At 39.9% G+C, this 16,988-nt stretch overlaps 1 protein-coding gene across 1 annotated transcript in view; it reads left to right on the top strand.

Annotated features, from left to right (window-relative positions):
* col14a1a (collagen, type XIV, alpha 1a) overlaps positions 1–16,491 on the top strand; it is a 158,609-nt gene extending 142,118 nt beyond the window's left edge. The window contains exons 42-47 of the mRNA XM_030750883.1: positions 1,956–1,991; positions 4,056–4,122; positions 4,232–4,423; positions 8,768–8,845; positions 9,840–9,995; positions 14,525–16,491. Coding sequence (XP_030606743.1) covers positions 1,956–1,991; positions 4,056–4,122; positions 4,232–4,423; positions 8,768–8,845; positions 9,840–9,995; positions 14,525–14,553 — 558 coding nt within the window. The 3' untranslated portion in view covers positions 14,554–16,491. The remainder of the gene's footprint in view (positions 1–1,955; positions 1,992–4,055; positions 4,123–4,231; positions 4,424–8,767; positions 8,846–9,839; positions 9,996–14,524) is intronic.
* Positions 16,492–16,988: the final 497 nt, after the last annotated feature.

Genomic DNA, 16,988 nt, shown 5'->3' with positions numbered 1-16,988 from the left:
TACCCAAAAACAGTGAGAGATCACATCTTGCGATTCTCCGAGACACAGAAAGTAAAGAGAAAAAAAAAAAAAAAAAAACATTATGAATGTGCGAACATGCATCTAATAAATAAACTCCCTTCCTGGGGTTTAGTCTTATTAAACTTTGAGTTTCAAACTTTATCTCAACATGAAATTACTGATTCAGTGTCTGTTCTGCCCCCTGCAACCTTTTGGGAGTGCTGCAGGAGAATATTTCTCTTCTTAAAAAAGCTGTTCAAAGTAGCAGACAGTTAAATCTGGAGGGAAATTTACCACTTTGCTTTAGAAGTGAGTCCTACCTGTTTTGCTGAGATAGACCCCCACATCTGTCCCACTATGCTGGCACATTAGATAAAGGACATTGACTTCGTCCTGAAGTGAGCATCAAGTTTAAAGATGCAGAGTAGCAGGTCATTCAGTGCTTTTTAACAAATTCTTGACCTGAGCATCTAATGTGAAACACAAACTGTTCTGTTAGGAAAGATATGGTGCATCTGGAAATGCTATGCGCCATCTGTTAGTATTGGGATTTATGAACGTTTTTAATAGAGACAGAACAAAACATATGCACAGAGGTCTTTGGAAAGTACAAGATTGAAGGAGAATCTAAATTTGGTTTGCTGTTTGACTGACTCGCATATTTGTAAGAACTCACTCTGGTTGTCATCAGATGTACAAACACATCTGACTGGATGTCATAGCTCTCGCTGATGTCCTGAGTTTGTGTGACTGAGACCATGTGACCTGGACCAGATACTGTTTCTAAATGTGGTTTCCAGTTACTCAACCACCTGAGAGTTTTTTTAAAATTTATCTTGCTTGACTTGGTAGCGAGGAGTCCTGTATTTGCCAGTTATGAAAGAAAAAAAACCAACAACAACTTACTGGCTGTTTTATGAGTCTACATTTGAAGTCTTCAGAAGTGCGCTTTACTCTTCAGATAAAATCTAAAACATTGTGAGTGAAAAAACACTGACTCTGCGCTTTGGAAGGACCCTTCATATACAAGGCATGATGGAAAGACACGTTTGATTGAGTCATAAAAGGAATTTGATTCATACGAGAGCTATATGTCTGTTTTTCTTGTGCTCTTTGGCACCTGATAAGATAGTCCACATTTATGTGCCCAGGAAGATTCACAAGATCCAAACAGGCACACAGCAGCGATCCAAGACGAGACTTTTATTGTTTAGACCTGCGCTCCAATTCAACGGCTGTGTCAAATGTTGGCAAAGCCTTTTTATCATCTGCAGTATAATATGCATATAATATCCCAGGCCAGCATACACACATTTTCTCTATCCTTCTCAGCCCAGCCTCCCTCCGTCTCACACACACACACACACACACACACACACACACACACACACACACACACACACACACACACACACACACACACACATATTAACACAACCTGTCGGTTGGTGGTCAAGGACACGTTTCCCCAAGATAAACAAGACTTTATGCAAAGCTGTAACAGCATCAAACTGATATTTATTGTATCAGCTCACGGTTCTGCAGCCAGGAAATCTTTGTCTTTTATTTGCCTCGGGATTACAATACATTAATCTCTGACATGCAGGCTTGGCAGGTGTTTGAGTGTGTGTGTGAACTGTGGTCAGATATGCATCTCTGTGCTTTACAGTGTTGACAGTGGCAGAAAACAAGCCCATCCAAGGCACAGATGATACGCTCTGTTTGTGAGCGCACTAACTTCGGGGCTCATGGGAGTTATCTAAAGAACACAAAGACTCTGAGCTCATTTAGTCGTATTTAGATGCATTTAGTTGTACCAGCTGTTATATCAGAGTTGAAAATAGATGGTTCTTATTTAAGGTGGGGACCTTAAAGAAGAAACGGATAAAGAGATGGCTGTCTGAGCACTCACCCCTGTTGACTGTTTATTCTCCTCTTGTGTTTTTATGTTCCAGGGTCCTGCTGGTACCAAAGGCGATAAAGGAGAAAGAGTAAGTCATTCCACTGTTTTGCAGCTGTTTAGAGCAAATCAAGTTTTACTGGTTCATTTTGCTGTGGAAAAATAGTTATTTTGCTGTAGCAAAACTCTTAACAATTACTCACTAATGCCTCACGCCCTTGTTTTGGAGAAATTTCAGCATACTGCAGCACATAGTCACTGTTTCCTGTTCGTCTTTTACACAAACACTCGCTCTGTTTCTCTTGCGATCCCTCAGCCTCGTTTAAGGAGCACCAAATCAAATCAGTGTTCATGGTCCAAATTTGCAGCAGTGCAGGGTCTGTGTTTCTGCTGACACAGAAGAGAGGCCGTCACTGCCGAGGGCCTGAGAGACACGCAACTCGCCAGCTTGAATCAAACCTGTAATTCCTGTTTCTGCTTCATTTTAGCAACTGTTGGCGACATTTGTACCCTGCTGCAGTTAATTTCAGTACAAGGCTCAACATGAAAGACTCGGAAAAAAACCACATGAGAGGATTTTTCTCCTTAGTGTATGTTGGCGTGAGGTGGCCCAATTGTGATGGCAGTAAAGGCCTAGTATCCGATGTGTAACTCTATATCAATACCTTTTTAATGGAATATTATTTTTAATGTGTATTCCAGCAGTTGCTCTTTTATACAAACTACAAAGACACTTTGAAAAACATGGTGGTCAAAGAGCAGCAGAGGTTAAGATAATCTGACATTATATACGTAGTAAGCATGAGTCACAAAGATCACAGGAGATCTACTATCAGTGATCTATCAGTGATCTTATTTATAAGCAGAGATGCAGCCAGTCCATTTCAATAATGACCAGCAAGACCAAGAGCAACCCTGATAAGAGAGAAAGTAACTAAAATAATCCAGTGTATGCACAGGTTGTATGTATGTGTTATATCAGTGAGAGGCAGCCGAAAAGAGAACTGATATGATTTTGATAAAGGTTGAACTCTTCTGATGACTGTGTGTGGCATTGTAGGTTTGCACAGCTGTTCCCTGGGTAAATCTGACAGGGCAGGTGGAGCGCCAGAGTAACAGTTGACCTGTATGATATGTGGAAGATGACAAAGCATTACCATACTGTCAGAGTCTGGCCCACACACACATTAACAAAGTTACTGTGCAGGGGGTTGGCCTGCTGTGTGAATCTGCAGGTATTTAAATTTGTCATTTTAGTTTGGTACATAATAGCTCTGATGTGAGAAAGAAAACATGAAAATTATTCTGTGTGTATGTGCACCCTGCTGAGAAAAGACACAGAATCTTGCTCATTGTTGATTGATCAGAACAGCTTTTACTAAATGTCTTTTTTTAAGACATAGGATTGGTTTTCGAACTTTGAAAGGTTTCTGCAGAAGACATCACATGCCTGTTTTCAGCAGCTGACTAGTACTCCTCACGACAAGTTAGTTGCATGTGTAAAATGTGGGGTCTGTTCCTTTTTTTGGATTTAAAGATGTGGTTACAGTTATTAAATAAAGAAAGCTCCAAACACTGCACTTCATTTATTCAGTTTAAACTAATTCAGATGGCCCAGAAAGATACTTACCCAAAGCAGGTGTGCCTTTTGTGACAGTAGAGGTCTTGCAGTGTTTGATCTGTTTGTTTGAAATCCTAAAAATCAGGAAGTGCATTAACTCCCTGGTTTTCTATAATTCTTCTCGCATTTCCCACTGCTAATTTCAGTGACTGTCAACTGTGGTTTAAAAAAAAAACGATATCATCATGATTGATTTTAAAATGTGTTATTCACTAAAATACAAACTGCAGAGGCACACTCTGCAAAGGTTACCCCAAAGAATTAGTGTAAGTCTTGATTTATATTTAATTGTGCAATTTTCACATACTTGCTATGTTTCTGTCTTTCTGTTTTGGCCAATATAAATACATCCACAGTATCACTGTGGAGTAAAGGTGGAGTGCACTCATTAAACACCCATAAAAAACACACACCCACCAATTTATCAACGTCTGGTCTGGAAGTTTATGTTCATGTGGTTGCCCAAATGGAAAAGTGGTATCAGTCTGCTGTGTGTAATGTCAAATCCTAACAGCTCTATGTTTGTTCTTCCAGGGTGATGTGCAGTCCCAGGCCTCTGTGCGAGCTATTGCACGCCAAGTGTGTGAACAGCTTATCCAGAGTGAGTAATCAGTGATTTTTTTTAAGCATCAGCAGAAGCATGACTTAAATTCAATTTGATGGCTATAAATATTTCTTTACAAATCATTGTTCTCCACCACCTATTTCAGGCCACTTGTCGCACTATAACTCCATCCTGAACCAGATCCCCATGCAGTCGGCGGTGTCCGTCCGAACAGTACCCGGACCACCTGGAGAGCCGGGTAGGAGAGGCCCCCCGGGTCCTCAGGGAGAGCAAGGTCCACCCGGGAGGCCAGGCTTTCCTGGTACTAACGGCCAGAACGGCCGACCAGGCGAGAGAGGTGAGACAGGAAGATGCTTAAAGGTGTGTTCATGGTTAACAACAGGGTGTATGCAGAGACAACTCATGTGCATCATCACTTTTTCACTGACTGTGTTGTGACGACATCCCACATTTACCAGCATCAAAAAGAGCAAGACTGACAGGAAAATTAGCAGGGAGATAGCTACATGTAAAAGAAACTGCAATGGATGAGGCCGAGGACCGGTTTAAAAAAATAGGAAGCAAAAATCTGCATATATGGAGTCAGAAAGCAGAGCCTAGTGGCTCAAAGCTGACACACTGAGTGGGTGAGTTGCATTGTGGATTAAATAAATATCAATATTGGCAACAGATGAGTCTCTCTGGTTCTACTGTATTCATTTTTTTCCAACTCTCCATCATTAGTCTAACAAAGTGTAATCAAGCTGGCGGAGTTTATCTTTTTTAAAGAGAAACATTTGGAGATTGTGAAAATTCTGCAGTATAGACAGTATGCATGTCCTGTGTCCAGACAGACGCCCACCTTCTCAGTGAATTATACATTACAAACATTTAGTAAAAGCTGGCTTAAAACTGTGGTTGCACAAAAGTTAAACATATGTGAAAAATAAGAGTTTCCATGTCACCAATTAACAGTGAGAATAAGAAGGGATTCGGGGGAGAAAAAAAAATCTCAAACCGGCCTGCTTGTTTGCTGTGTTTTTGTGGTCTGTGTTGGTTCCAGACAAACTCACAGTCAGCATCAGCGCTCCTGTGAGGTTCAGTCCAGGCCAAAAGACAGTAACTCTAATATCCATGAGGTCATTCCCCTGCCACGAGCCCTCAGAGGAGAAACAGGCTTTGAGACTTCGTCTTCATCATGAAAACATGCAACCCACACTGAAGAACCACATGCTGAATGAGACACACACACACACACACACACACACACGCACACACACACACACACACACACACAAACACACACACACACACACACACACACATTCACACACACACACACACACACACAGAGGGCTTTGGAAAGCTCAGAGCACTATTTCTGTCAGGAAGTGTCAAGGTTCAGATGTTTGAGTGTCCTTAATGACATTTATGATCTGTAGCCACTGGTCCACTACAAACACACACACTAATTTACTGTTTTATAGACTGAACTGAAACCAGAGTAAGCACCTATTATAAGATGTATGGCTTTCATGTGAACAGATGGTGAATGCGGGGCTACTAGAATCAGGCTCAGCGTTAGAATATTTTTCAGTAAAATTGACAGACAGTGAGACAATGGAGTCGACTGGTAGCAATCATCAAGTTACAGTCATAATGAAGCCACCGTAGTAGAAAATACATTTTCATTTGAGGTAATGTAAAATGTTTTCCAGCCTCGTGATGCTTACTTCCTTTTTATTGATGCAATTGATTAAGGCGGCCATAAAAGCAGCACGACAGAAAATCTGCACATTAGTTTTATGTGGTTCTTTAATATTAGCGTGTACAAAAAAATATTCCATTAGGTCATTCAAACAGCTGCGCAGAGCAGACGTTGGGTTTATCATACATTTTATTGGGCTGATCACTGACACATAATTCATTCAGCACATTTTCTATGAAACTATATAATACAATGTTGGGAGAGAGAGTGTTGGACAGTTATTCAGAAGCTTAAGTACCAATCGAGCAAAGTACAGTAAATGGAAGGCCTACTCATTCAAACTATCAAAAGCAATAGTGCTTGTTAAGAAAAAAGTTTGTGACATATTATTCATTATTGTTTGTTAGTAGTGCTCACAACGCTTTACACTTGAAACTGGTGGAGGTGCAATAAACATATAAAACTGATGAAACCTCACAGTCGGTAGGTACATTTTGGAAGGGCCACTACAACAAATGAGTGCTTAAAACTACAGTTAGGTCCATAATTTGTTGGACATAGACCAATTTATTATTTTTTTTTGCCTCTGCACAACACCACGGTGGATTTTAAATCAAACAATCACAGCCTTTTTTATGCACGGTCCCCCATTTTCAGAGGATCAAAAGTAATTGGACAACTGAATGACAAGCAGTTTCGTTGTCTGGTGAGCTGCTCGCTTGTTATTTCATGACAACTGAAGCAGACATAATCTCTGAAGTCGATTCAAAGTGATGAATTTGTATTTTGTAGCTTTTCCCAAAGAGATAAAAGTGAGGGAGACTATCATTAGGCTGAAAAGCAGATAGAAACTTTAGGAGTGGCAAAATCAACAAACTGGTCTTAAAAAGAATGAACGCACTGAGCAGCTCAGCAGCACCAAAAGCCCTGAAAGACCACAGAAGACAATTAAAGTGCACAGTGGCAGAATTATTTCCATGGTTAAGAAAAACAGCTTCACAACATCTAACCAGGTCAAGAACATTCTCGAGCAGGCAGGTGTATCATTGTCGAGGTCTACAATTCATGAGATGCCTTCATGAATGTACATACAGAGGGGTTTACAGCAAGCTGTGAACTACTGGTTAGACTCAAGAACAGCAAGATCAGATTAGACTTTGCCAGAAAAACATATAAAAGAGCCTGCACAGCTCTGGAAAACAAAACACTTTAATCATTTCTCTGTAATCACTGTACAGTCTTTACCTTACAATATAAAGCTCCTTGAGGCGACTGTTTGTTGTGACTTGGCACTGTATAAATAAAATTGAATTGAATTGAATGTATGGCTGCCAGTGGAACTGGGTCACTGGTGTTTATTAATGGGACTGCTGACTGAAGTATCAGGATGAATTGTGAAGTGTACAGAGCTATACTCTGTGCTCAGATTCAGCTAAATGCTGCAAAAATGATCAGACAGAGCTTGATAGTCCACATGGATAGAGATCCGTTATCTGTGTGTACTTTTTCAATTAAAAAAAAAAAGTTTTTATTGAAAGAAAAAAAAAAACTATGGCTCTCAAATAGATGCAGTGAAGAAAGCATGCTGCAAAAGCAACCCAAGAGTTTCTCAAGGAAAAGAAATGGGATAATCTTCAGTGGCCAAGTCAGTCAACTGATCTCAACCCAACAGAGCATGCTTTGCAGTTAATGAAGACAAAATTGAATGCAGAGAAACCCACAAACAGGCAACAACTGAAGGTGGCTACAGTAAAGGCCTGGCAGAGCATCTCAACAGAGGAAATACAGCATTTGGTGATGTCCATGGGAGCTAGACTTCAGACAGTCATTGACTGCAAAGGAATTAAAAAACAAATATTAAAGTATTAAAAACAGTCTTTACATTTAAAATGATGCTAAGTGGAAGAAAATGGATGGATGGATAGCTGATCAGATTTTGTAAAATCCCTTGAATTAAAGCTGAAAGTCTGCACTTCAATCACATCTTGATTCCTTGATTTAAAATCCACTGTGGTGGTCTACAGAGGCCAGTTATGGGCCTACGTCTTTTGTTGTGGTGGTCCTTCTTCCCAAAAGTCTGAAATCTAAAGATACCCGATGACTGTGAGATTGCATCAATTTTCTAGGTTTAGTGGAAGTCACATTTTGCAAAATAGATTTAATAAACTAGGTTAAAACCTCAAGTTTCATGTGTGTAGATGGCATGGTGATTCTTCCAAGGCTACAGTATGTGGCTGTACACAGCTCTGCCATTTTTTTTTTGTATGTCCCCTTGTCACAATCAATAGCTTTATGACAACACACAGACAAGACTTCTGCTGTCAAAACTCAGCTAGATTTTCTTTTAATTTTCAGTTCATTTTGCTGTCATATATTTCCTCTGAGTTTTGTTCATAGCACTAGTCACATTGTGACATTGTCTTCCAAAATTTCTGACAGCATAAGAATTATACTATATTACTATTGTATTCTCACTTATAATATCACTGGATGTAGTACCATTTTTCCTCAACCACAACCAAAGATATCACCCAGGTTAAAGGGGCCGTAAGACAATTAATGGGGTAGAAAAGAAGAATTCAATATATGATCATATTTTAGGAGCTCCTCTTGTATTTTGTGAAATTTTGGATTTTATGGAACCACAAAAAATTTTAGAAACTAATAAAATGTTTTTCTTAAAAGTTTTAATCAGAAAAAAAACAAAACAAAAGGCTATGGCACTCAAATAGATGCAGTGAAGAAAAGGTGCTAGATTCCTCTCATGAGTTCATGGAGTAAATTGAATATAAAAAAGTTTTTTCAGTACAAATAGTGTGTTTGCCTTGCAGTTAAGGAAGGTCCTCAAACATGCTGGTCCACAGTCAGGACTTTCTGTGTTAATGGAACTATGCCGTTATTTATTCCACCTGTGCTTTCCCCTACAGTGCCAGATCTGCTGGGACAGATGGAAGATGTGAATTTTCGTCTGAATGTGCATCTCTCTGTTTCCAGGTCTGCCAGGAGAGAAGGGAGAAAGGGGGATTACAGGGGTTGGGACTCAGGGGCCTCGAGGACCACCCGGACCTCCTGGTAAGAGACCAGCCTGAGGATATTTAATAGGTGTAACTAACACTGTATTCACTCTCTCTCCAGCATTCTCCAAGCTCAAATTGCACAGTAAGGTGCTCTAGCTGCCTCTAAATCTGATCATTTAGCATCGTTCTGCTCCTGAACATTGCTTATTGGTGTTTTCAGCCAGAGCTACCATACAGGAGATTTTCACTGTGTTTCTACTGAATAAAACCAGAGCGGCTTCAAATATTGAAACAATGGAATTAAATGGCACAGGGACTTAATCTGCTTTGGATTTACTTTACTCTCTGCTGAATCGCTGTCTGAGGAAAGCAAGCAGACATTTTGGACCGTGAATATAATTCTCCGTATTGATTTCCCTGTACGCTTTGTGGAATTTGAGGTTTGTGTTATGAAAATATGTCAGTGCTGGGATTTTCTGTTTACTGCGATCAATACTTCTAGAACAAGCTGACAAAACTTTGCTGTGATCAGATAACTTAAAAAAAAAGAAGAACCCCAAACTTCAGACTTTGAAAAAGGAAGTCTCTTCTAAGCGGGAGGGTGCTGAGGGGGGAGCACTCTGTCCTCATCCATTGTTCTTTTCTGAAATATTTGTGGGATGATAATTTTAGCCCCTGGCAAAAAAGAAACTCCCATCCAAATATTGATTTCATATTTCAGCTGACTGCTGAAATGAGTCCTGGTGGGGCGGTTTCTCCTGTGAAAACAGAAAACTCATGCCTCTGGCTAAATGTGAGCAAAGAGCTGTGTTATTCCTGCTCCTGCCCTCATGACATCCACCATCACCTTTCTTATCCACAAGTGACACGCAAACATTTGCTGCCCCCTAATTTTTTGATGTCATGTTGTTACAGCTAACAGAGGAGAGAGGATTTAAAAGCCATTGTAGAGGTGATGGCACAGTGATTGGAGCTGCACAGGGTGGAATTGTTAATTGTGTTTTCCTCCCTTTTCTTTTTTCTCTTTTTTTAATTTCCTCCATCTTCAGGTTTGTCAGGTGAAGGACGGACAGGCAGCCAGGGCCCACCTGGTCGGCCTGGTAACCCAGGGACACCGGGGAGGCCAGGGAATCCAGGTAGCACAGGACCAGCTGGCCCCCCAGGATACTGTGACCCAAACTCCTGTCTGGGATACAACATCGGAGGTAAACCTCATTCACCTTGAAGTACTGGTACCACTTCAAGAAAGGGTGTAGAATTTGGCAGAGGTAATTAGAGCCAGAGGATTTTTAAAACAGACAGCAATATTTAGCAATTTAAGAATCTAATATATATCTGCCCATTTTTTTTTCCTTCAGACACACGACCTATAAACAGAGCTTCCTATCATTTCTTAAGTGTAGTTATTTATGAGTCCTTACACAATAATATGGCAATGCAGGTTAAAAATAATCTTGTTTTATTGTGGCAACTATGACAATAAAAACAACAGTATGAGAGATGGATGTACCATTGGGTTCTGAGGTCCCGTTTTGAAGCCTCGAGGTGAGCATACCCGCCGTCACCATCTTAGTTACAAAAAAATGGATGTGATGAGGAGGGGTGGGTCTGACAGTGAAACCGCACTCTTTGGCTACTTAATTGTGACTGTCAGATAATCCTTCATTTGAAGCATAGTATGGCCGAGAGTTACAAAACAGATTTAATTTTTAGCTCAGCTGTTCTGAAGAAAAAGTCGAGCTTGGTGTCAGCGGCGTCTGTTCCACAAAAACTTTAACGTTGGCCGTAACTCAAGAACGATGTAACCAAGGATGTTCAAATTCACACCATAGATGCATACTGTTCAAGTTATACACATCAATCTTCACACTCTTGTTCACTGACTTTGCCATAACAGCAATTTGCAATAAATGGTGATACCAATATGTTGGCAAATAGCTATTATCAATTCAATTCGATTTTATTTATATAGCACCAAATCACAACAAACAGTCACCTCAAGGTGCTTTATATTGTAAGTAAAGACCCTACAGTGATTACAGAGAAAACCCAACAGTCAAAACGACCTCCTATGAGCAAGAACTTGGTGAGAGTGGAAAGGAAAAAAACTCCCTTTTAACGGGAAGAAACCTCCAGCAAAACCAGGCTCAGAGAGGAGCAGTCATCTGCCGTGACCGGTCGGGGGTGAGGGGAGAGAGAGACAGGACACAAGACCCACTGTGGAAGAGAGCCAGAGAATATCAACCCTATTATTGTAGTGCCTTTACCTCACAATATAAAGCACTTTGAGGCAACTGTTGTTGTGACTTGGCACTATATAAATAAAACTGAATTTAATTGAACTTACCAATATATCACCACCGCTGATGTACCAGCCTGGCTGAATAGATCGCAGCAGCATTCTGGTCAAAAATGTAAATATTTGGTACATAAATGGTTAACTGATCTTGTTCTCTGAAACTCTTGTGCCACATCTCTACTCTGTGGCTCTCAACCAAATTAAATTGTCAGTTACATGGATTTTTTTTTCCAAAATATAACTCAAAAATATGATTTAAAGTTGTTGTTACTTTGGCAACATGCTAATTTAATAAAAAAAAATAGTCATTCAGAATCCCAAAAATAATAATTATATTATTGCACAAGTGAAAAATGTTAGTTTGATGAACCTCATTTTACATTCAATATTGCTGTTTTCAGTGTAATCATTAGCTGTCATAACCTGACAGCTGTTTTAAAACCTCATCAAAGGCAGAAGCAACAAAAGCAGTCGCCGTCACTGAGGATCCACTTTCAGATATTTAATGACTGGGTGGAACAAATGCAATTTACAACACAAAAACAGAGAATGAAGTGATGCACGTATTTGTGTGAGCCCTGCTTTTCTGTAATAACTCTTATCAAATCAAAGAAAGTGCCTGGGAAAAAAAAATCACTGCAGTTCTTCACTTTCCCCAAGTATGAAAAGGCCAATATCCCACATTAAAGTGCAAATTATCGGCAAGTTACATTTGAATGCAACTACAATGTTATCTTAGTTGCAGTATGAAAAAAATAAAATAGGTAGCCATTAGTTTAGGGATGGAACAAAATAAAGATGTCAACACAAAAGGATCAACTGATTGCTCTTTAGATGTATTTATTTTTAACAGCTTCATATGGGGGCACAACAGAAAAGAGTGAGCGCTGTAGACAAATGAATACAAAAGCACATTCATAAAGTGTACACAGTAGGTGAGGAGCTGCCAGCTGGAATAGAAATAACATCTTGACTGGAATATTTTTGTGAACACAGTCAAAACACAAAATATACGGACCTTACAAAAACATTCTCTGCTGTTTATTTGAACTTGCCCTGATTTGTCCTTTTGTATTTGAGTGATGTTACTTTTATTCAGAGCGAAAATTAGATGTTTGCTAACTCACTGCCCTAAACAGCTTAAATAAATTCAGTCTTGTTTGGTCTTTTTTAAACCCTTATAAACCATCTTTTATACGTGTAAAACACTCAAATATTGTTTTCACAGTGACAGCTGTTTCTGGCGTGGTTATTGTTCTTGTAAAAGCTCTCAGAGAATTTGAGTGTGATCTGGCTTTTATGGCTGTTCCACTGTGCAGTTTGTACATACACGTCCACACCGAAGGATTAAGACGTTAGCAGGTCAAAGCTATTCGTCTGTATTTAGTTCTAAGAAAATATGCAGTTGCACACACAGAATGCCTTTGAATATTCATACCGATGTGGCTCTACAGGGTTAATGGTCTTGGGCCATCTCAGCTCGGATGTTACACATCTAACAGACTCCGACAAGTTGCCCTGATGATATATCATCTTCTAAAAGTAGCTGATAGATCAGACATTACTTCATCCATCAAACCAGATTTATTTTATAGTGATGGATTCCAGTCTGAATGGTGTGTTTTTTTTTTCTTCCTTTTTTTGTGTGTGTGTTTTATGACTTGCAAGAATCCTGAGTGTTACTCCCAACTGTGCACAGATTAAATACAGCCTCCCTTACCACTTCAAAATAAAAATCAATTATAAATTATTTATGTGTATTGTATTTTAATTTTACAGCAAATAAAATGTGGCCTCAGACTTTTCCTTTGTGACATTTACAAGTCTATTAAATATAATTTTTTTCCTACAACGCACAGTTACCAATCTGAATAGTGTAGTTACCATATGATAGCTCAGTAATGATCAGTATCAGTGCTTCAAGATGAGGGTATGAGGATTTTAACCATCAAATTCCAGCCTTTACCAATCTGATTACATAGAAATTCTTAGGATGTTACATAAGCAGACATAAATTTTAAAAGTATGTAAATTGGTAATGTAATTTGGTTTAATTAAATATCCTCCTTTGGGAAAAATGAATGTCCATTTCCCACATTCCTGAGTTCTGAATGGTTTTGTGTAATAAACTATATGAACAAAAATTGATGTTAATGTCCCACTCTGTGACTCTGTTGGTCTGTCACTGTGTGGATGAGTTGCTGTGGTTGCTAAACGCTTCCACTTTGCAATAACACCTTACAGCTGATTGTGGAATATCTAGGAGGGAAGAGATTTCAGGAACTGATTTATTGCAATGGTGACGCCCTATTACAGTACCACACTCAAATTCACTGAGCTCTTTAGAACGAACCATTCTTTTACAAATGTTTCTAAAGGCAGACTGCATGGCTAGGTGCTTAGTTTTATACACCCATAGCAATGGGACTGAAAACACCTGAATTCAAAGAATAAGATGTGTGGCCCAATTCTTTTGTATATGTGTACTTTTTTGCCTACACAACTAAATGAAAAGACGCAACCAGAAGCTGCTTAGCTTAGCATAAAGACTAAAAATGGTGCAAAAGCCAGTCCAGCTCTGTCCGAACATAAACAGTTCATTGAGTTGCTCCTGGCTAAGAAATCCAGCACAGAGCTCCCAGAAACATGTTTTCCAGCTGATGAGTTACAGCACGTTGGATTAGAGAGCCTTTGAGGTGCTGTAAGACAGGTTTTTGTTGCTTTTAGACAGAGCCATGCTGGGTGTTTCACGCTATGATGCTCAATAACTGTCTGCTAGTTGCAGTTATATTAATCTTGTTTCTAAACTATTTTTACCAATTTATTATTATTTTTTATTATAGAACTGAATGGAGATGCATTAAAAACCTGCCACCAGCTTTAAAACCTTCGTGTTGTAGTTCTCATTCCTTCAAAATGAAATTTTCAGAATTTTCCTGAACACAGATGAGCGCATCTTTAAATATCTGTTAATGTAATAAAACGCTGCAGCTGTGGTATTTAACTGCAACAGATGCCTTCCTAACATGTCAGTCAGTCAGTGTGACTCATAAGGCCTGTTTCCCTTGTCATCTGTTTTCTGTGTTGGAAATCTTTATTTGCACTTTCTAACATCCAGAAAAAGGGAAATAAAGATCTGACACATTTTCTAAACATTCTCCAAACACTTTATAAAACTGTCTGTGTTTATTTGAGCTAATTTCTCAGTTTATGCGTTTTGTTTCTCCAAAGAAGAAACGTAGATTAACAACACTGATTTTTCTACCTCAAGAACCACATCGAAGCAGCTGAGGAAGCGCAGTTGGTGTAGTTTATGAGGTTTAACTCTTTGGTTCAGTGGGTTTTTCCTTCTGATATGAGGTAACATCTTCTCTCTGGTTCTCTTTTTCCCTCCTTCCTCTGTTCCCCTCCCTGTATCCTCTCCTCTTTCTGAAGTTCAACAGGACTATAGGAATGACTACTGAGGAGCATTCTCGAATCGTCCTCCTCTCCTCCTCCTGTGCTCACCTCCTTCTGTGCCCTGTTTAAAAAAGAAAAGACTAGAAACTGAAGAAATTTGATAACTCCAGTTATTCCCCAAAGGGTGCCATATTTCCTGGGATGCATAAGTCCTGACAGTCTTAGTACTGTAATCCCTGCAGCAGCGGTTATCACGTTTTCATTCTCTGGAGACCTTTTTTTTTTTTTTTTTTTTAAAGCACATTATTTTAAAAGAAGGTGGTTTCCTCATTTTAGGAATCTTTATGCCATCATTTGGTGCAAGTTTTTAGACACATTTTTCACACCAGATTTTCGGTCTTCATCCAAAAGTCCCCTGTGAGTCAAATTTCTTGATAAGAACTGGTTCATTAAACTAGCCTTTTCCTGTGTGAAGGACAAAATATGATCAACTTGACTCACCTTTCCACAAAACTGAAAAAGTGGCCACCACTCATCAACAAACAGGGCTATCTGTCAGCAGATGCTCGCATATGCAAAGCTTTGCTGCCGCAGCCTTCGCTTCACCCTGCTTCGAACTCAGATCTCGTAAAAGCTAATCTCATCTTTCAAAGCCGGATGAATCAGCTAAATAGTGATGGATTGCTTTGATGCTGACTGGCTGCTTTCATTACTGAACATCCCAGCTATCAGTGCATCTCACATTCTGCAAAGATGGGCAGAAAATCTCAGTTTTTACCCTTAATATAATGTGATCATTTTCATTTCTGGAAAAATAATCACATCTGGGAGATTCAGGGCAGAGATTAGATGTTTCTTCACTTCCATTAAACTACTTCCTCATTAACCCAATCTTTTGGACTCTGTCCCGGGTCCTGAATCTGCCTCTGCAGCCCCAGAGAAGTCATTTCACCATCAAAGAAGTAAGAATTATTGACTGGTTGAAATGATTTTAACCTGCTGTAAAGCTATAACAGAATTTGTGCATGCCTCACTTTCCTGCTGTGCTTCTCTCTTTTGTAATCTTTTATACCACACTCTTGTGTTGGCCTTAACCTCACTCCACGCTCTTGTGTAGTACTGGCTTTATGTTTGCTGATGCAGAAACACTCCAACTGATCCTAAATATTCCCACCACCCTAGTCCACGCTTTGCCTCACGACACCTACCATCCCTACAATCAGCCACCCCACCCGGCCGCAGAGGCTTATGACGACCTAGGAGGGGACGAGGAGGAGGATGAGGAGGAGCGGGACCCCTATTATCATGGTTACCCCCCTCAGTACTACCCCCAACAGCCTTCTCACCTGGCTCACGGTCACCATGGTTACGACTTAAGCCCCACCTACTCTGAAGACATGGAGCTGAGGTCACCGGGCGTTGCCAGGAGGTTTTTGCGTGATGTTGTCGTCATGGAGGAGAGCGAGGAGGGAGGACTTTAGAGGAAGGACAAACTAAAGTGATCGAGCCATGCACAACACAACAGAGATATTCGCAAACAGCTGAGACACTGGCACACACACAAAACACCTGAAACTGTGGTGAGAACCTCCATCCCTTCCCTCCTGTGTCCCCCACCCCACCAGGTGAAACATTGTAAATAGCTTTGTGGACTCTTGTACCATATCTCTGTCAAAGGGAGGTCCAAAAAGTGCCTGATCTGTGTTAGCATCACCCACTGGTAATGTAAAGGTAAGACCTGTTCCTTCCCATCTCACAGCCAATTTAACAACTTTTGTATGAAACTGCATGGAAGTTGCCACGTGTCTTGTTTTGGTTGTAACTAGATGGGTTATTTTAGTTCAGATTATCAGTGATGATGAGTTGGTAACATCTGTGCAGGCTGCTTTTATAATGACGAATCACATTTCCTCTGGTTGTCTTTACGTTAGGATTGTTGAAAAGTGGTGTTCTTAGTTGACATGAAATGCAGAGCCAGATTAATCCCCCCCCCCCCCCCCCAAAAAAAACAACAAAAAAAAAACACTGAGGAGCACACGTTTTAATTTTTGTTTTTTAATTTGAACATTGGCAATTGTCACGTTTTGTCCTGCAGTGTTTCATTCTGTGGTCACAAAGATGGACTGGGTCTGACTTTTTTTTTTTCTTGGACTTGGTGAATTTAAAGAACGTGTTTTGTGTTGCTGCCTCAGACTGTTTTTCTTATGCAAATTTGGGCCTGCTCACTGTGGAAGCTGTTTGCTCACTGGCTGAACTCTGACCTCTTCCTGGAATAAGACCTGAAGTCAGTTATTAAATAAAAAAAAAAAAAAAAATCCTCTTGCCTGTCTGTGAAATCGATAAGAAGTGAAGTGTAAACTCTTCCCCTCTTGCACTGCAGTCAGAAAGACAAGCACCAGAAATGTTACTGTGAGCTGACCCCGGTCTAGATTTTAACTGTTGACCGTGAACAGCTTTAATAAGGAACGTGTCTCGCTACCACACCCCTTGGTACAATATG

This window comes from Archocentrus centrarchus, chromosome 16, assembly GCF_007364275.1.
Source record: "Archocentrus centrarchus isolate MPI-CPG fArcCen1 chromosome 16, fArcCen1, whole genome shotgun sequence".
Lineage (NCBI taxonomy): Eukaryota > Metazoa > Chordata > Actinopteri > Cichliformes > Cichlidae > Archocentrus > Archocentrus centrarchus.
The sequence above is the reverse complement of the archived record's forward strand: the minus strand, read 5'-3'. Positions and strand labels throughout refer to the sequence as shown.